Source organism: Mustela nivalis (genome assembly GCF_964662115.1).
Source record: "Mustela nivalis genome assembly, chromosome: 10".
NCBI classification, from domain to species: domain Eukaryota; kingdom Metazoa; phylum Chordata; class Mammalia; order Carnivora; family Mustelidae; genus Mustela; species Mustela nivalis.
Window position 1 is genome coordinate 83,202,627 of NC_139029.1, and position 20,557 is coordinate 83,223,183.

Here is a 20,557-nt window from a genome sequence, read left to right on the forward strand (position 1 = left end):
ATGGGCGTGCACGAGCAAGGGAAGGGGCGGAGGGAGAAAAAGAGAGAATCCTCAGGCAGATTCCTTGTTTAGTATGGAGCCTGATGCAGGGCTCTATCCCAGAACCCTGAAATCATGACCTAAGCCAAAGTCAAGAGACAGCCCCTCAACTGACTGAGCCATCCAGGCGCCCCCAATTTACCACTATATTTATCTGTAAAGCAAAATTAGTGTGGTTACATGGTGTCACTCACATCTTGATAAAAAGCTCTGAGCGCAGTGCAGGGTTTGTTTTTTTTTTTTTTTTGGTGCCTATTATTGCTAGTTCTGGACAGAGTCTATTCTGCTGACTTTATGTGACCTTTGGAGCCATGATTTAGAGATGAATTTTTACATATCTATTTCTTTGGATGAACAGAGTGATTAGTGTGTAGCCTTATTTTCAATCTAAAAAGTGGGAGATTCTGTGTTCTGGTTTTTGTTAAGTAGTGGTCATGCTCACCTTTTGGCGCTTCCCTATGAAGCCATTTGATTTTGCTCTTTGATTGGTGGTAGATTGCTTTGTTCTTCCCATGAATGCTCAGCAAATACCTTTTTTATCTTGTAGGCTTAGATATAATAAGCAATCAGCTCTTTCTTTTCCCCGGACCTGGTTCACATGTGTCAGGGATTTGTTCAGTGATTGGAAGTCAAGTATGATTTGGATAATTATGTGTCGTATTTTGGGGCATTGTCTACTTACCAAGTATCCATTCAGTATAGTCTAGAGCCGAACTACCCAGTACAGTAGCTACTAGCTAGCTGCTAACTGCTAGCTATGTGTGCTTTTGAGCATTTGAAATTTGTTTAGTCCAAATGTTTTAAAGATGTAGTAAAAAAAAAAAAAAGGTAAAATATCTTCTTTGTAATTATGTTGATTATTTGCTGAAATGATAATTTTTCAGATATACTAGAATAAGAAAATACCTTACTCATTAATTTTACTTGTTTCTTTTTACTTTTTATAATATGGTTTTGAAAGAAATTAAAATTACATATTTGGCTCTCTTTTGTGGATGGCATCATATTTCCGTTGGACATTAAGCTCTTGACTGTGATTTTTTTTTTCACTTTAAACTTTTTTAAAAATTGATTTTATTTTATTTTTTCAGTGTTTTAAGATTCATTGTTTATGCACCACACCCAGTGCTCCATATAATACATGCCCTCCTTAATAGTCACCACCAGGCTCACACATCCCCCATCCCCCCCTTCCAAAACCCTCAGTTTGATTGTGTTTTTGCTACTATACATAGTTTATGACTAAATATTGTTTTGTATGATTTTTGTTTTGAAAGGTCAGTAGCTCCCAACCACTAGAGTTGTTCGAATAGAAGTTTAATGATCTCCTGGTAATGATTGTTTATTCATTCATCAAACATCTACAGCATCTTAATATCTCCAACACCATTCTGGACTCTGGGCATGCAGAACATAAAGGACACACTTTCAGTTCTTAAGAAGCTCATGATCCTCTGTCAGTTGTGTAGATGGGATTCAGATCAGTGCTTGGAAGGGTGCTTTCATGACCTTTGAGATCCTTTCCAACCCACTGCTCTGCAGATATTTGCATACCTCCTAACCATTTGTTATCCAGAGAACTGGCAGAGAATTTTAGGATCAAAACATATGTAGATCATAGTGTCGCCAATATTTCTTCATCCATTTACTGCGAGGTCTTTTTTTTTTTAATGATTTGATGTATTTATTTGACACAGAGAGAGATCACAAGAAGGCAGAGAGGCAGGCAGAGGGGGAGGGGGAAAGCAGGCTCCCCACTGAGCAGAGAGCGGGGACTCAGTCCCAGGACCCTGAGATCATGACCTGAGCCAAAGGCAGAGGCTTTAACCCACTGAGCCACCCAGGTGCCCCTACTGTCAGCTCTTTTTACTCTTTGGATTAGTCTCTGTATTTTAAATCCTGTACCTCTGTTCTTCATTCTTTCTTCATTTCGAACAACCTCATTACTAGAAATGCTTTCTCATTGCTTTGTGTGAATATATTCTCTCATCTGCAGTTTCATCTCTTCATTGTTAACATTTACAAGGTTGCTTCTTTCTGAGTGATGTCTGAATGCTTAGGTACAAGCAGTGGTATGTCGGTAAACTGGCTCTGTAAGTAGAAGGTGTTTCTTGATTTCTATGGTGTAAATACACCCACCAGTACTGATATGGGCTCTCAAAATTCCTGAATATTCAATAATCACTTATGGGAACCCATAGGAGACAGTTCTATGACAAGAGTGGATTAAGCCCTTTCTCTTTGTATCTAATTGTGCATGGTGGTTCTTGTTTTCTTAAATTTAATTTTTCTTCTATAGCTTCTCTGCAAAATAGATGCAAAAATGTAAAAATAAAAAAAGTCCCAACTGCTTCATACTCATTCATTTAGTTTTTCATTCAACAAGTATTTATTGACTGCCTACCACTCCCAAGGTCAGAGTTACTGGATTTTTATAATCATTTCATAGTTGCTTTGTGGTTCAGTTGACTATTATGCTGGATGTCACATTTAAAAAGAGAGTTGTTGGGATAGATGGTCAAGCATGAGGCTGGGTTAAATTTGTATCTGGATGTGTGTAGACAGCTGTTGGCGGTAATATTAGTCTTCCATATTGGGCCTAGAGACATATGATTTATTCTTTAGCAGAGAAGAATGATTAGAAACCCCGGGTGTTTGGGGTATTAACTTATCCCTGAATGAAGAGCAGCCTTACGTTTACCTGCTTAAGAGAGTTAATGCAATGCTTGGCCAGACTATCCTGACAGATACAGGGAAGACCTGTGGTTATTCCAGGCAGCGTGGTGAGCCCATACCTTCTCCTGCACTTGACGTCTGTGGACTTCAAGTGGTCCTTTATGGAGGAGGTAACAATACAACGTGCCCTCTTATTCAACTCCATAAATATTTGGCTCAGTAAGTATAGATAAGTGAATGAATAAATACATAGATAAATGAGTAAAAAAGCAAACCAGGAGTTAAGAGTTGGAAATTATAATTGCAATAAAAACTGTGGAACTTTAAAACTTTCTATCCACATCAGTATCTTGATTTAAGTTCTAAAAGCTCTGTATAGTCTCTCCAAAGTGTCTGGGTTAGAATAAAGGTATGATTAATACCACTTGATAAGCTCCTTTACTTCATTGAAGTGCCTAGTCGGTATCTATTTTGTGCCAGGCAGTATGTCAGGTACTAGGGAGAGAGGAGTGAGTAAAAAAAATGTCTAGATCCTGCCTTCTTTGAGACTATTACAGAGAGAGCAGCAGAGTCAAATAAGAATGCCACAATATAATATCAACTATAGTTAAGTGCACTAAAAAAAAAAGCTGGGGACCTGCTCCAGCTAGGGTGGTATTGAGATTTGTCCTCAGAGACATTGATCTGTGTGTGAGCTGGGCTCTGAAGACTAACCTAGTCAAAAGCAAGTGGGAGGACATGTGACCAGCAGGAGCAAAGGTCCTGTGGTGAGTGCAGAGGGCTCTATCTGAGAGGTTAAGCAAGGTCTTGTGATGGGCAAATTGTGTGGGAGCATGATATGAGGAGGCTTAGGCAGGCAGGGTCAGATACCCACCAGGCCTTGTATTTGTTGACGATTTGAACTTTCCCATGAATGCAATGAAGTCAGTGAAAAGTGACTGGATCAGATTTACCTTTAAAAAAATATCCTCTGGCTGCTGTGAGAAGCCTGATCAGGAAGGTGAGGCATGGGTGTGGGAAGGCTGTTGCAGGAGTTCACCTGAGAGGTGGTGGGGAAATTGAGGAGAAGTCTGTGCAGGCAAGAGGCAGTTAAAAGGGAGAAGCAACAAAGCATGATGGCAGACAGGATAAGGAGAATGAGAGTTGGAGAGACATCTGGGCTTTAACTTGAGCAATTGTGGAAGCTGAATCTTTTAGGGGACAGACCGTGCTGGAGAACCGGTTATTGTTGTTGCTTTGAGGTCGGGCAGCTGCAAGAGTCTTCTCACACAGTGAGGTGCCTTAAGACACCCAAATGGGAAGGTCACGTATGTGGTTGACTATCCTGTTTTTGCAGTTTTAAGGAGTTTGTGCTAGAGAGAGCAATTTGAGGGTCATTGGCAGACTGATGGCAATTTATATGGATGAGATTGTGTTGGACAGTTTTCCAAATGTGCTCCTTCCCACCAGCAGCATCAATAGCCCCTGGAAACCTGTTAGGAATGCAGATTCTCCAGTCCTGCCCTGGATCTGTTGGATCGGGACCTTGGGTGGGGCCCAGTAAGCTGTGTTTTGGGAACCGCTCAGGTGATGCTGATGCACTCCATCTAATTCTGGGCTAGGGAGAGAACATGGAGTGACAAGAACTTGAGTCTGGGATTGAACCTTGAGAAGCTCTAACTTATAAGGATGGAAGGTGAAGGATGTCTTTGCCGAGGAGACTGGGTAGGAGCCATGTCTGGAGAGGTAGAAAAAAAATCCAGGAAGCCAGTGAAGAGAGTATTCAAAGGGGCGAGATACTTGTTGCCGACAAGTTCAGTCAAATAATGCTTGGGAAATGTCCCCTGGGCTTGGAAGAAGCAGATCTAGAGAGATAGAATGTAGATTACTGACTGCCAGGGGTTGGGAGGGAGAGGGAGCAGTTACTGTAAATGGACACAGAGTTTCTTTTTCGGGGAACACAACTGTTTTGGAATTAGTGGTGATATGAATTGTGAATATATCAAAAGCCACATCATGGTGAATAGAAAGAAATCACCGAATTGTGCACTTTAAAAAGGCTGAATTATGAATTTTATCTCAATTAAAAACAAAGCTCCCCTGCCATCCCAGCTTTGCAATGTGGAGATAATTGGTGACTTTAGTGCAAAATGTTCATGGCATGGATGAAAGAGGAGGGAAAATGGAGGCCAGGAGAGAAGACATCCTTCAGAGAAGTCTCGTTTTAAAGGGGAGGCCAAAGGGAGGGTGGTGATTGTGGGGAGATATCAAGTCCAGAAACTCTGGGATGGTTTTTCTTCTTTTAAAGATGGTGGAGACGTGAAAGTGTTTAAATTCTGTTGGGAAGGACCCAGGGGAGAGATCTGGAGAAGAAAGTGATCATCAGTTGTGTTGAATAACAATACAGTTTCAGAGTTGAAGGGACTTCTTTGGTTAATGATGTTTTCCTAACCTGGATCTCCATTTCATACAACAAAGTAGGCGAAAAATAATCCTGAAGCAGTCCTCTGATTCAAACTTGAACACTGCATGGGGGCAGGAATCCTGCTGTCTTCCAGGGCCAACCATTCTATTTTCAGATGGTCTTGACTATATTAGGGGATTGAGAGAAATTAGCAGGGAAGAACTCATTTATCAGATGGGAGATAATGTTTCTTTTATAGAATAAAACTTCTCTTCTTCTGAAATGGACTTTAATCTTATTTCCATCATTTCCTTCATTCTCACTCCCCAAAGGACCCAGTGCTGCCAATTCCTGAGCCTTTGGGGAAGTTTCTGGTATTCGTTGGGTTGATTCTCTTTTTCACTGGTACCTTAACATTCAGTTTTCTTGGTTTTGTAATTTATCACCATTCATTTCTCTGATTTCCAGCTTTTGGGATTTTATTGCTACTCTCCACTCTCTTCTGAATGTGTTGGATTCCATTTTTTAAAAGCCTTTCAAAATTCTCTCTTTAGTGTGGTTTTGATAGATATTTGTGTCCAATCTGCCACCTCTACCTTCTCTCTCCTTTTTAAAGATTTTATTTATTTATTTGACACAGAGCACAAGCAGGGGGAGCAGCAGGCAGAGGGAGAGGGAGAAGCATGGACCCCATTGAGCAGGGAGTCCCATGCGGGGCCTGATCCCAGGACCCTGGGAGCATGACCTGAGCCGAAGGTAGCCGCTTAACTACTGAGCCACTCAGACTCACCTTACCTTCTCTTTCTCTCTCTCTCTTTCTTTTTTTTTTCTTTCCACCAGAGGACATGTAACCTGTTTTCGTATCCCTTCACTTTTATGGTTACTCTCCTTTGACTAAGTAGGAGGTGGGTTCTACTAATTAGCCTTTTCTCTTGCTTGTTATGGGGGCAGGTTTTGGGAACCTATTGTCTTCCTGTGCCCTTCATGAGGATTAATTACCTTGAGTAATGGGTATAATCTCCTTTGGTGTTTCATCTCCTTTCCCCTTTCCTGAGAATGTGACCTCATTTTATTGCAGCACTTATTATATGTCAAGCCGTAAATTTCTCCCTGCCTTTCCAGCCAGCTGTGACTGCTTTGTGTCCTGATTCTGTGCCATGGCATGTTTAACTGGCCCTCCTCTCTCTGGTCTGCAGATTTGATCATCAGGTCACTAGAGCTCTCTTTTCAGGCCCTGGGAAAAACTGTGCTGGGTTAGGACAGGAGATGTCATGATTGTCTCACCAAACTTTGCAGACAGAAAGACTGGGTGATTTATTTATAATCGTTTCTTTTTCTGATGATTGATACATGTGAATTTATTTAGGTGACTCTAGGCATAGGAAAATATATTTCAGAGAATAAGGAATACCTCCAATTCCTAAAATTGTTTTACTCTTTTAAATAAAAAGAAGTGTTTTTTTTCCTATTCTTTACTAAAACATTTTTATTTTTATTATTTATTTATTTATTAAGATTTTGTTCATTTATTTGACAGAGATCACAAGTAGGCAAAGAAGCAGGCAGAGAGAGGGGGTGGGAAAGCAGGCTCCCCACCAAGCAGAGAGCCAGATGCGGGGCTCGATCCCAGGACCCTGAGATTATGACCTGAGCTGAAGGTTAACCCACTGAGCCATCCACACATCCCATAAAGCAGTCATTTCTTTTTTTTTTTTTTAAATTTTTAATTTTTTATAAACACATATTTTTATCCCCAGGGGTACAGGTCTGTGAATCGCCAGGTTTACACACTTCACAGCACTCACCATAGCACATACCCCCCCCAATGTCCATAACCCACCCCCCCTTCTTCCAAACCACCTCCCCCCAGCAACCCTCAGTTTGTTTTGTTAGATTAAGAGTCACTTATGGTTTGTCTCCCTCCCAATCCCATCTTGTTTCATTGATTCTTCTCCTACCCTCTTAAGCCCCCATGTTGCATCACCACTTCCTCATATCAGGGAGATCATATGATAGTTGTCTTTCTCAAAGCAGTGATTTCTAATCTAAGGTCTGTGGAGAAAGTTTAGAGAGTTGCTGAATTTGTATGGCCAGAAAAGTGTCTTTGTTTTCATTAATCTTATAACTGATAAGATTACATTCAATTATAAATATTAGAAATAAACTATAGTAGTATTAGCAATATGAATGACTATCACAATAGAAATTACAGATATTCTTATATCCCATTACAGTTTTTGCCTACATCTTATATATTTTACATATCTTATTTATGTTCATTCATTCTTTAAAATTAGAGTCATTAGTAGATCTACTAGATCTTATTATATATTAATAAAATAAGTAAATTATTAAGTAAATATTATGGTATTGTACGTTTTTTATATTTTGATAAATTTGACTGTATTAGTTTTCTGGTATTCATTTATATTTTATTTTATGTCTTTAAAAACACTATTCTGAGAAAAGGGGTTCACAGGCTTTATCAGATTGCTAAGGGGTTCATGACACACAAAAGATTCTGAACCCTGTCCCAAAGAGACAAGTGCCTACAAAGGAATATGTGATTATTAATATAAACCATTTTATCTTGGATGTCCTGCTCTGCCTTTTTCTGTTTTTGTCCATTAAAATTTGCTTCTTAATATGTGGTTCATGTCTTTACAAGGTATTTGGAAAAGAGGCTGTTTTGATTTTCACTGACCCATGAGTTCAGATGGCATTAAAAAAAGAAGTCTCGAAATCAGATTTACTTACCAAGAATAACCCTTTCTATTTCTTTAGGTTAACGAAGTTTCAGGACTTAAGCATTTCTGTTAAGTCGCTTTGCTAACTTACTGTTTTTATATGAGGTTGTCAGGATGTTGAAGCAGTCATAGGGTCAAGTTCCCTAGGATGGTTGTGATATAAAACTCAGTTTTATGTTAATTATTTATGTTATATTTTATGCTAATTATTTTAAAGCCCTTCAGGGTCATTTTCTCCCCATGGACATCATCACCTGGCACCTTCCCCACTGCTGCCCTTGAACTGACTTTGTGTGGTACATTTGACTTTGTCATTGGCCGATCCCTCCCTGATAGCTCTGTTCCTCTGGGTCAGCAGTGGGGGCTGGGCAGAGACACAGAGCCTTGAGGTCAAGTTTCTTGCCTTGGACACCTTGGAACACCGCTAGTGTTAAAGCTCCAGTGCCAGTTCTTGCTTAACTGACCTGAACTTGATACTTCAGTTTTATGTTGCCTAAAGCAAGTCTGCTAAGTTGCTCTAAAAACTTAAATAAAGTATGAAGTACTCAATTTTCGGTGCAATAGATTCCTAATCCTTTTGATACAATACTTCATGGTGCATTAGAAGCTCCCATGGATCCTGAGGGGAGATTGTTTGGAAGCATGACTGCATTTTCCATAGTGTTTTGTTGGGGGGGAGGTGGGGAGTTGATGGAGGGGTGGCATTTAATCCATGAAAACAGCTAGCTTCTGCTGACCTGCCTGCGTTGTCCTCACATATTTATGCTCATATTTACTATATTTCTGATGGGTGGTTGTTCCTCTGTATGAATACCTTTAGTGACTCTGAATCTTTTCCTTAGTGAAACAGTCCAGTTCACTGTTAGTAATATCAAGGAGAGTCATAACATTTATTAGGGGCTTCCTGTATGCTAGGCTTTTATATGGAGGACTTTATATTTAGTAAATGCATCTGACAACAATCCTATGAATGGTAGTGACTATCAGTAACATCATTTCAGAGATGGGAAACTCACAGAGGTAAAATTAACTTGCTCACAGTCCCAGGCAGTATGAGGCAGAGTTGGAATTTGAACAAAGGCAACCTGACTACAGAGCTCAGGCTCTTAGATCTGGTTTTCTTAATTCTGCCTATTGGATTAAAGCAATTTCAGAAATGCTTCAGTTAAGCTGTAGGGGTAGTTAACTAGTAGGATCTGATGTGTTACATTAATTTACCATTAATTAAATTAATGAAAGCTGTGAAACCAAACAAGCAGTCTTCAGTTGACTTTTGTTATTATTTGAATATTCTGAATGTACATTTTTAGTGTCATTTCTTTTTTGTGTGTGTTTATAGGGATGCTTCCTTTGGAAATTGCACTTATAATCTCACCATCCTCGACTGTTTGCAGGGAATCAGAAAGGTAATAATAATTCTCCTTGCTATAGTTGGTGCAGATGTTTCAAAATATGAAAAAGGAATAATGTCAGTATCCTTGCTTGTCACTGGAGAGAAGACAGGCAGTTAGCAAAAGGCTTTCCACTTCTTGATGGAATGATTGATGTGTAAAATACAGACCATCGGGCAAATTGAAGGGTGTCTGGGGTAACTCTGTAACTCCTGATTGAATTAGAGGGGGTTTCCCTTCCTTATTTAAATTATTTCTCTTCCCGGGCAATTGTGTCTGTCTCTGTGCCTGTGACATTGCTTTGTCACTGGGTCAGCTTCCTTATGAAGCCAGCACTTGGTGTGGGAGAGATAGGAAGCCACTGCACACCTCTGGTAGTGTGGAGGGGAACATTTCCATGTTGGTTTCCTACCTGGATATTGTTACAGTAGTAAGTAGGCCAGATATTATTATCTCATTATTATAGATGAGGAAACAACCCCAGGGAGGTTAAGCCATTCTTAGGGCTACAGGGAGCTATTAGCAGGGCTAATTCTAACTCACATTTCTTTATCAATTTGGAGCTTTCTAACATCCTATTGGGGCATCTTATAAATCAACGGTTTGTCAAAATGTGGGGCTCGCTAGAGATGCAAATTCTCAGCCGTCCTTGGAGACTGACGGAACCATAAATTATGGGAGTGAGGCCGGGCAGTCTGTGTTTGACACTCTGGGTGATTTGATGCACTTTGCAGTTTGGAGGCATAGATTAGTTATTCATATGTATAATGGAGAAGTGAATCCAAAATATTTTTGAGAACTTTTAGAACATGTTCTAGAAGCATTGATTTACTGAGAAGTCATGCATGCTATCCTGTGAAGTTCTTTTAAAAAATATTTTTAAAGATTTTATTTATTTATTTGAGAGAGAGAGAGCATGAACAGGGAGAGGGTCAGAGTGAGAAGCAGACTCCCTACTGAGCAGGGAGCCCATGCAGACCTCCATCCTAGGACCCTAGGATCATGACCTGAGCCGAAGGCAGACACTTAACCCACTGAGCCACCCAGGTGCCCCTATAGTGTGAAATTCTAATGAAGTTTCAAAGTACATCATTCCATCTTGAACATATAGCCATGATGTATCACTCAGGAATGTACATGTTGCATAGCCCGTGGGCAAGGGTCATTATGGACTGTAGATACACCAGGAGAATGATTCTTGTTCTAGTTTCTTTTCTGATGTAAGACTGATTTTGTTACATTTTAAATTGAGAAAATTCGTATGATCGGTATGCTACTGTTATGTATGTTTGTTTTTGACTTAGATATTTCATTTAAAAATGAATTTAAACTCTGAAAGTTTAAGATAGTTTCAAGTATTTTTCTTTCCATTTAAAGACTGTCAGCATACTGTAGCCCCCCCCGCCATAAGTAGTGTCTCCATCCTAGACTTCTAGTAGCACAAGTTAAGAACATGTATGGAGAGATAATTCAATATGTAGTCCACAACTATAGGATTAAAAAAGTTAGCCGGAGGTGGGGGGGAATGTAATTTATTTATTGTTATTGTTGTTGTTATTATTTTGCCTATTCTGCCACCTGGTACAGGCTGTTTTTTTAAATAGATGTATGAAGTTCAGAAAGAGTTCACATTGGAATATCCCCGCCTATTATGGTAACTTGGTAACTGGGTATAGAAATTTATGACATCCTTCCTGTTAGAGAGGAAAGGTGTGACTTTGTTCATGGATAAGGTCTTCTGTAAATTTCTTGTTTCATCAAGAGCTGGGGCTTTTTTTTACTCAAACGTAGATGAGATTTTAGAAGATCTGACAGATATTAAACATTTCCTTAAGCAACTGAGACACATTATCCCCCTCCACACTTACATAAAGCCCTGTGTTGTGGGCAGTTGCGTGGCAGTGAGGACCATATTCCTAAGAGTGTAGACAGAGTATGGCTGCATTTTTGCCTTGTTTGGAAGCATATCTTTCTGATTTTGTTGCATTGGCATCATCATAAGCATGGTTTTACCTGGGTGTGAACTACACACAGAAACATAAGCAAACACACACTTCCAATGAAGAAATAAGGAAGGACAGTTATAGTCCTGGCTCTGTTTTTCTCACTTCTTTCCCGGGAATGGTACAGATGGATCTACTAAGTTGCTATATTTAAAGGTGAGATAATTGAAATAACTTGCTTTGCTTATAATAGTAGGGGTTGACTAACTCAGCAGTGTCAGGATTTATCATTTATAAGAATCACCTAGAAGGCATATTAACATGTTGATCCTACCCCCAGAGAATCACATTTAATAGTTCTGGGATATGGGGTTTAGGACTCTATATTTTAAATCTAAATTACTGAGTTGCTTCTTTTGCAGGTGATTTGTGTTCTGCATTAAAAAAAAAAAAAGATTTTATTTATTTATTTGACAGACAGAGATCACAAGTAGGCAGAGAGGTAGGCAGAGAGAGAGGGGGAAGCAGGCTCCCTGCTGAGCAGACAGCCCGATGAGGGGCTCGATCCCAGGACTCTGGGATCATGACCTGAGCTGAAGGTAGGGGCTTAACCCACTGAGCCAACCAGGCACCCTGTGTTCTGCATTTAGGAAATGCTGGTCTCGAACATATTTTTGAAGACAGATGTCCTGGAGCTTGGCTTCATAGTTTCTCCAATTTTTAATGGTTCGAATATGTAACTTTTAAAAGTAACAGTGGTTTTGTATTCTATTACACTCTGTACAGCTTCATGATTTATAAAATAAAACTGTCCTCTTCAAAATATTGTATCTGAGCAAGCTAGATAGTTTTTAAAAGTTCTAAATCATTAGTTATAAAAAAGAGTAATGAATGTGTTCTTTGTGTTATTAAAAAGTACCAGCTCTTCCTCTAAATTGTAAGAGCAGACAAGTACACTTTTATTCTGTCAGTAACTATGACCATAAAACAAATGCTCTCGAGAAGTTTTAGGAACAAAGAAGGGCCTATGAAGTAAAAATGCCCTTTTTGCTAAGTATCTCATTAATGATCAAAGGAAAACAAAACCCCCCAAGAATAATTGATTTTTCTTCTCCTATCTGAAAAGTTACTGTTATATATCCTATCATTGTTTGATATGAATTAATTGCCTGGTTCCCAATAGGTTTTAACTCTAGGTTTGCTAATATGTTCCATTTTATATACATAATTAATTTACTATATACAAAACTAATGTAAATAAGGACTCTAGATATATTTTGCAGGACAAATTTTCATGCTTTTCTAAGTGTTAAGTCCCACTTGTGAGAAAGTCTCAATGCACACTTACCAATGTTAGAAGGTGATTTCTAGATATGCATTTTAAACGAAAGGTTTCAAGCTTTTCAAACTTCAGATTATTAAGAATTATTTGTGAGCAGGAATTCTAGGAATGACTAGAGGACTTACCAATTTGGTGTGGAAAAACTAATTCAAATTCTACTTCTAGGGATTACAACATGGATTTTTTGACTTTGAGACATTTGATGTGGATGAATATGAACATTATGAGGTTTGTACATTTTAATTTTTTACAAGCTATAATTTCATTTAATTAAAATCTCCTGTGCTCCACTCCCCCGCCCTGTTCCCTCCCCGGCCCCAACACTCAGGTATTGCCAATTGCGTGGCTTCTACAGTAAAAGCATTCTGGGAGTTTTCTATAGCTGTCAGTTTTGTCCTTTCAGCTTTGGTTATTGCCTTTGAACCAGGAATACCAGAATTTTAGTTTGGGAAAATGTTTAGTTTGGGAAAAGGACTATTATCTATAATGTCCTTTCACTAAACTTCCGTTAACAATTACTTTGCACATTTAATTTATAAGAAAAAATAATTTCAAAATGTAGTTTGATAGAGAAACTGAGTTACTGTTATTTTAAAAATTCAGATTCTGTTTAAAACAAAACTTTACTTGTAGTATTTTTGTTATATTATAATATTTTTTGACTGCATAAATTTAATTTTTAAATATGGCTGAATTTACCTAGTTCTATGAATTGGCTGAATTTTTTTCCCCATTGCATCATGGTGGTTTTGAGTATTGTCTTGCCTGTTCAGTGATGCAGAGTTTAGGCAAGGGCTGTCCCAGCTAGGTTGCTGTATAAGGAGATGTTGAAGAAACAGCTTTTCTGGAAGATGAGAAGCCTGTAGAATTCAAGTAGGCCCAACATTCTATGGAGGTGAACTCACCTGTTGGGGTTCTCCAGACGACTTGTGAAATGTATCACCACTCTTAGTGAGAGAGGGCAGCTCTTCCCCCTTTGCGCTCTAGTTCAGGATCTCTGTTTGGATATCCTGTTTACAAGTTAAACTTAACCAGTCTGAGAAGAAACTGACCATCTTTCACTCCACTATGGTCTTCTGCTTCATTCATCTGTATTAATGGTACCACCTATCCTGCAGTTCATCCAGGCTCAAGAACAGGAATGCTCCTCTTTCTCTCCCGAATCGAACCAGTATTTGAATTCCTGGTGTGTGTTTCATCTTCCCTGTGCTCTCTGTTCTCCCTTCCTTCCTCTGGCTCAGGTGTGGTGCCCTCTCTTGTGGACGATGAGAAGCACTCTCTAACGAGCACGGGTCCTTCTTCTCCTGTTGGTCTTTCACCCGCGTGACTTGAGGGATCTTAGAACAGAACTCTCATCATTCTTGGCCCCAGACTGCATTGCTCTGCATTAGCATGGATGGGCTCCAGCCCACCTCCAGAGCCTTGTCTCCTGTTCGCTTACCGGGCGCCGTTTGCATGCCAGCCCCACAGAGCTGCGTGCTCACTGCTCCCTGAGTGTCCCCGTGTCCTGGCTGAGCTTCCTTTCTGCCACATGCCCAGCCCTTCTAGCATTCCCTCTCCTCTGTTTTGTGTGGGTCACATCTACAGACAGAGCCTTACTCTCTTGAGCATTTTCTCCCTTCAGTTTCATGGGTTACAATTTGTACTTTCCATGTTTCCTGTATCTTGTTTTTATTTTTCTTGCTGGATTGCAAATTCCTTGTGGATAGGACATGACTACGTGGAAAAATACATACTGAATACTTGGATAGAAAGGTTTAATATCATAAAAGTGCTATTTCTCCTCAAATTAATGTAGTACAATTTATTAAAAATCTTGAATTTTTTTTAACCATAAAAGCATGGTTGTCATGGCATTTTTAGTAGCAGCAAAAGAATCCCCCCATCAAACCCCACCCCCACCCCCAGCTAGAAACAGAGACTGTGCACTCATAAGGGACGATTGAATGATTTATAGTTCATACACACCATGGAATGTTATGTGCTGATATGAAAAAGTGAATTTGAGCTGTAGGACTTGTCTTGGAACGATTTCTATAATACATTGTTTAGAAGAAAAGATACAGATAAGTGCTTATAATATAATCCCCTCCTTTAATTAACAGTAATGAGATCCCATTTAACCCATATATGTGTATCTGTATTATATTAGCAGAGCTGATTTCCTGTGACGCTAATAAAACTGAAATTTTAGAGGACCCCCCCACACTTGTGTGGGCATTTTTTAAGGTCCTATACCTAATTTTGTATTCATAATTTTGTATTCTTTTCTTAAAGTGGACTTCCAAATTAGATGTTTCATGCTCCATGTATATGAGCATGGAGAAAATGATATGGCAAAATGCGAAGTCCATTTCCATTAAAGGAGATAGTGGGGTGGACACTCAAGAGGAGGAGGAAGGAACAATACCACAATAAAAAGAAAAAATTAGTTGGCATTTTACTTATTCCTTCATCTTTTTTTAAACCTTAATGTGGATGTTGAGAGGTAGTTGGAAAAGCTGTTGAAAAACCTGAGACAGTAGAGTTTAATTCTTGCAAACCAACCAACTGGCCAACTAAAAAAAAAAAAAAAAAAGTCTGTTAAGAATGTGGTCACACCCTTGCCTGAGTAAACAAACAATGTAGTAACAACAACAACAACCCAGGTGGTAATGGGAGGCAGGATGTAAGTGGTGAACATTTGAAAAGTTTTCTGTCAAATTACTTCCTTTCTGAGAATGATATATCCATTCTATCATAAAGCCCAGGAAAAGAAAATCACAAAGAGAAGTATGCTTTTTGGGGAGTGAGCATGTCATAAATGCTACTTAATGAATAAATAAAGGAACTCTGTTCCCGACAGTCTGTGGGCCTGATACTTGTCATAATTTTGCTCGCTCTTCCCTCACCTGCCTTAGTGAGTTTGGACAATGGGTGAACTTGTGGGATAGCTAGAGACACATATTTTGTGTTTTCCAACAAAGTTCGTATTCCAATGGAGACATTGTGGTTTTCAAAGTAAAATTTTATCATTGACAGCAAATTAGGAGACAGCAAGTCTTGGATTAGTGGGGAACGTTCAGGATGAAGTTTTTCCAAGACACTTCTTGACGGAACTGCATTTAATATATAATTTGGCTCAAGAAGAAGCCTATATTAATGAGACTGCATCTCAGTGTGAGACTGAAGGGCAGTTTTATGATAAGAATGCCAAACGTTGTTAATGACAAGATCAGCAGAACATAAGAAATACTCACTTTATGAAGTCTACAGGTAAATCTCCAGCCATTCTGCAAAGGGTTATATCCATTTTCCTCCTGTGATTCCTGGGTCTAGAGCAGTGCTGTCCAATAGAAATATAATGAGAATTATAGATACTTTAAACATTCTAGTAGCCACATTTAGAAAAAGTAAAAAGAAATGATAAAATTAATTTTAATATATTTTATTTAATCCAATATTCCCAAAATATCATTTCAACATGTAATCAGTATAAAAATTATTAATGAAGTATTTTACATTTTTATTTTTGAACTAAGCCTTTAAATCTCAGCATGTAGTTTGCTCTATGGCACATCTCAGTTTGGGCTAGTCACTTTTTTTTTTTTTTTTTAAGTAGGCTCCACACCCAGTATAGAGTCCAGTGTGGGGCTTGAACTCATGACCCTGAAATCAAGACTGAGCTGAGATCATTAGTTAGAAGCTTAACCAGCAGAGCCACCAGGTGCCCCTGGACTAGTCACATTTCAAGTGCTCAGTAGCTACATGTACCTAGAGGCAGATTCTGTGGGGACGGTCTTGACCATGAACTATTGGAGTCCCTCAGAATGACATAAAGCCTGGTATAAACAGAACAGGTTATATGGCCTTGCTTTAGGTGATTTAATTATTCACATAAGAGTTAAAGCCCTGTCATATTTAGAGGGGTTTGGTTAAGTTATCTCAGACTCTTGCTCTGTTTTCATGGGACTTGCAGAATGGCCCATTAATTATCGATGAACAAAAGTATCTTCCAAAATGTGGTCTCTCATTTACCACACTGTGGAACTGTGCATTCTTCACCTTGGGGCTGATCAAATAGATGTAAATCTGACAGCTATGCTGCAAAGGTCCCATAAAGTAACTGCAAGAAGATAGCCCCAAAACTTGCCCTAAGAATCAGTGTCCAAACAATCATACTTTTCTAACAGGTTTCTCCAGGTATTTTCTTTTCTTTTCTTTTTTTTTTTTTTTTTAAAGATTTTGTTTATTTATTTGAGAGAGAGAATGAGAGAGGGAAAGAGAGAGCATGGTGAAGGGAGGGTCAGAGGGAGAAGCAGGCTTCCCATGGAGCAGGGATCCCCATGAGGGACTCGATCCTGGGACTCTAGGATCATGACCTGAGCTGAAGGCAGTTGCTTAACCAACTGAGTCACCCAGTCGCCCCCTATCTCAAGGTATTTTCAAAGAACTGAGAGAGCAGTCACTCCTGTGAAACATGGCCATTCATGGGTTTACTTGAAAAGTGGAAATAGACCTTTGGCCTATGGGAACAGCAGTGAAGATGAAAGAGCTTGAATATTGAAATTATGTTTCTGTGGGTATGTGAGGAGCTGTACCCTCACATACCTCTATATGGCAATTGCTCGTGTAGGATAATATTCTGCTTGTGAGGCCCTGCAGTAGCATCCATACACAGAGTCCGCCTTCTGTCAGCCTTTTTTAAACTCTTTTTGGGGGAACTATCCTTAACTTGCCGAAAATGAATGGTGCTGCTCTTGGGCATTATTTTAAGTCATTATTCCTCAAAGAGAGCTTGAAGTTGTGTCTTTTGTTTTTTATTTGGATGTCTCTGAGGGGCTTTCTACTATTGACCGGAAGTCTGCCGTCTTTGATGATGTCTCTATGTTGGCCAGAGCAGCATCCTGTCCCCGGGAGAGGGGAGGAGCAGAGAGGGGCAAAGAAACAAGCTTTAGGGGCAGCATGTGGAGATGCCTCCTCATTTATTATTCCATCCAGAATTTGGCCCATGTAATTGCAAGAAGTTGCCTTAAATACTCTTTTGGGGATTAGATGGAGTTTCAAGTTTATGTAATGCCTGCTTCAAAAATGAAGAAGTTACGTCATGCTTGGACTTATTTTATATCTTCCACGCTTGGACTTATTTTATATCTTCCACTATCTTTTTTCCCCCCTTGTGAATCATTCCTTTTTTGAGAAAAGAAAAAAAAAAGTGCTTTCTGTGAAGTAGCATTGTCAGTGTGAGGATAGTTCCCAGAATTATTGACTTGACACTTTGCTTTCACAAGCTGCCAACCCGGGGCCACTTTACCAGTGGTTACTTGATGGGTGCGGTTAGAGTTGCCCCTGGTTACTGCAGGCCGGGTGCCGGACCGACGGGTTACTGCCTGCTTGAGTGTGGAGACACAGTACGGGGCCTTCTCTTGTTTCTCTCATCAAGGCGCACGTGGAAAAGGATAATATTTGCTCAGCACCCTGTGATTATAGCTCACAGCTGTCGATGACTGGCCTGGGGCCTCTGGCTGCCCTGGTCCCTGCCCAGGCAAATCCATCGTGTTTCACTGGGTGGAAAGCTTTGTCCAACAGAAATAATGATGTACAGATCAACCTTTGTTATGTGAGGGTCAGGAAGCTGTATCGTACTCTTTATGGCCTCAATTGATAACTTTTCAGTTTGCTTATTGAACAGATGTTTATTAAGTACCTCCTGTTTTCTCAGTATATTTGCTAGGTCTAATACTTTCTTTCTTTCTTTTCTTTTTTCCTCAAGAGAGTCCCTACAGTATCATCTCTTCATGTGTGGGATTAGAGCCTTTGTTCTTATCATCTGCTCTCTTAGAATCCATATATTTTTGCAGAAGTTATCATGTCTGACCTTTGTCACAAGCCCCATCTTCATGCTTATCAGATGAGTTATCTACACAGAATTTCTCTTTTGTCCATGGCAGACTGAATGTGGGAAATTTTGCTCCTGAAATAGTCTAGTAATTAATAAGTCATTATTATTGGCTATCCACCTACTGGGTGTTCTTCTGGGAAAAGAGCATTGCTATTCTAGAAGGTGACTTCCCATAATCTTAGCCACATCACAACAAGCCCACGTGGGAACTGTTTATGAGAAAGTGTTGGTCAATTCTGGATGTCTGGGAGTGGGTCTTGACTCTTGGGTCTCTTCCATATTACTGTCAGTGTCTTAGAAATTGAGTCTGATTATATCAGTCTCCTGCATTGGGTCCTCTCTGGGCTCCACACTAACTGAAATTGTGGAAGAAATGCAAACTCCTTAATACAGTCCCAAAGGCCCTCTTGACATGGGATTTTCCTTCCCCTCCACTCTTGCCCTTTTTCCTTCCCTTCCCAGACCCAACGCCACGTAGTTTCCCAGACTGCAGCATTTCACACTCTGGTTCCCCCTCGTGCCCACCATCCCTCCTTTCCTGCCCACCATATTTACGTAGATGTGTCTAAGTCATTCCCAGCTCTTTGGGAGCTCTTCTCACACAGTGTTGCTTGATGCTGTTTACACATCTGTGTCTTCCCTGCCCTCTGGCTCCTTGAGGTCAGGAACTATGTTTCATTCATCTTCGTATGAATAAGTATTCAGTAGTGTAGTATTCTTATAGCGGGCGCTCATTAAATGTTTGTAGAATGAAAGAATAAATAAATGATTAAATGAATACTGAAAACAGAAGTATAGCACCTTCCCAGATCTTTGATATAATCTGTTAGAGGTAACTCCTTTTCAGTGGAAAGTGACCATGACTTATTAATGAAGAATGCATTCTGATTTTGTAGTACCACTCCTGGGGAAGAAGGTACTGACTATGGCAGACAACATCTTCAAATGATGTTTCTTTCTTTCTTTTCTTTCTCCCCACCCCCGCTGGAGTGAGAAATCTAGGCTTCAGGAGTGAGTTTTTGTTTTTGTTTTTAAAGATTTTATTTATTTATTTGAGAGAGAAAGAGAGTACGAGTGGAGGCAGAGGGGCAGTCGTGGGGAGAAGCAGACTCCCCGCTGAGCAGGGAGTCCAATGTGGGGCTCGATCCCAGGACCATGAGATCATGACCTGAGCTGAAGGCAGGTGCTTAATGAACTGAGGTACCCAGGCACCCAAGAGTGAGTTTTTTTGTTTTTGTTTTTTTTAAACCTGTTATGTGCCACACAGATTGCTAGGTATTATAGTCTTCAACTAGGCTACTCTGTAACATCAGTTTAGGTTAATATATGAGCAGAGACTGTCCCCGGGTTGACTATGTCATCCTTCACTGCAGTTAATAAGTAAATTGTCAAACTGGGTGGTATAGACTCCTCAGGTCAGCCTTCTGTATATACCTCATGCAGGAAGCTTAGGTCTCCCATTGCTCTATGCACCACCTCAGGTCACCAGTAGGAGTTACTGCTGTTGAACACCCGAGGTATGTTTCAAGGCTTTGCTTTGGATTAAAGTTTGTCTACCAAACTAGAGTGTAATATGGGTGTTGCTTGCTTGGTCTGCCCTCTTCTTCATGGGTTACTGAACTAGAAACATGGCAGTTTCCACCCTTGTTATTTCTCGTGAATTCCTGCCACAGGACTGGAGTTAAGCAAGCTCCAGAATGCAGGTAGGTGAGCATGTCCTCACCACCTGGAGGCACCTTGGAAGTATGCCTCCAACAGGGATTTGACAACTGAGCTGTTAGAAGCATCTCCTGAAGCTATCCTGCAGTACTGATTATACCACTCAAAGGCTCCAAGTTCAAGGGAGCAGAACGCCTTCCTGGACACTGTAGCTACTAATGTAGAGGGACCCAGTATTGTCACACCTACTGATCCACTATGCCCATTCCTGGCTCAAAGATCATGTTGGTTAACTCTATAAAATGTTTTGAGGTCTACCTTGTCCTAAGAATTTCCCATGGTTTTTCCTTCCTCTTTAATTGCTGTTTGGTTTCTGTCCAAGCTTCTTAAGAGAGCAGCCTTGACTCTGTTATTAGTCAGTCAGTTGGTGATGGTCTAGTTTTTACCTTTGTGAGTCTCATGAAACTTCCTTGCCCATAGAAGAGTCAGCAAACCA

The 20,557-nt window shown here is 39.9% G+C and overlaps 1 protein-coding gene across 8 annotated transcripts in view; it reads left to right on the forward strand.

The window, feature by feature from the left end:
* CDC14A (cell division cycle 14A) overlaps positions 1 to 20,557 on the forward strand; it is a 179,631-nt gene that overhangs the window by 79,658 nt on the left and 79,416 nt on the right. For all 8 annotated transcript variants that reach the window (XM_082686498.1, XM_082686495.1, XM_082686497.1 and 5 more), the window contains exons 6-7: positions 9,185 to 9,251; positions 12,687 to 12,749. In XM_082686498.1, coding sequence (XP_082542624.1) covers positions 9,185 to 9,251; positions 12,687 to 12,749 — 130 coding nt within the window. The remainder of the gene's footprint in view (positions 1 to 9,184; positions 9,252 to 12,686; positions 12,750 to 20,557) is intronic.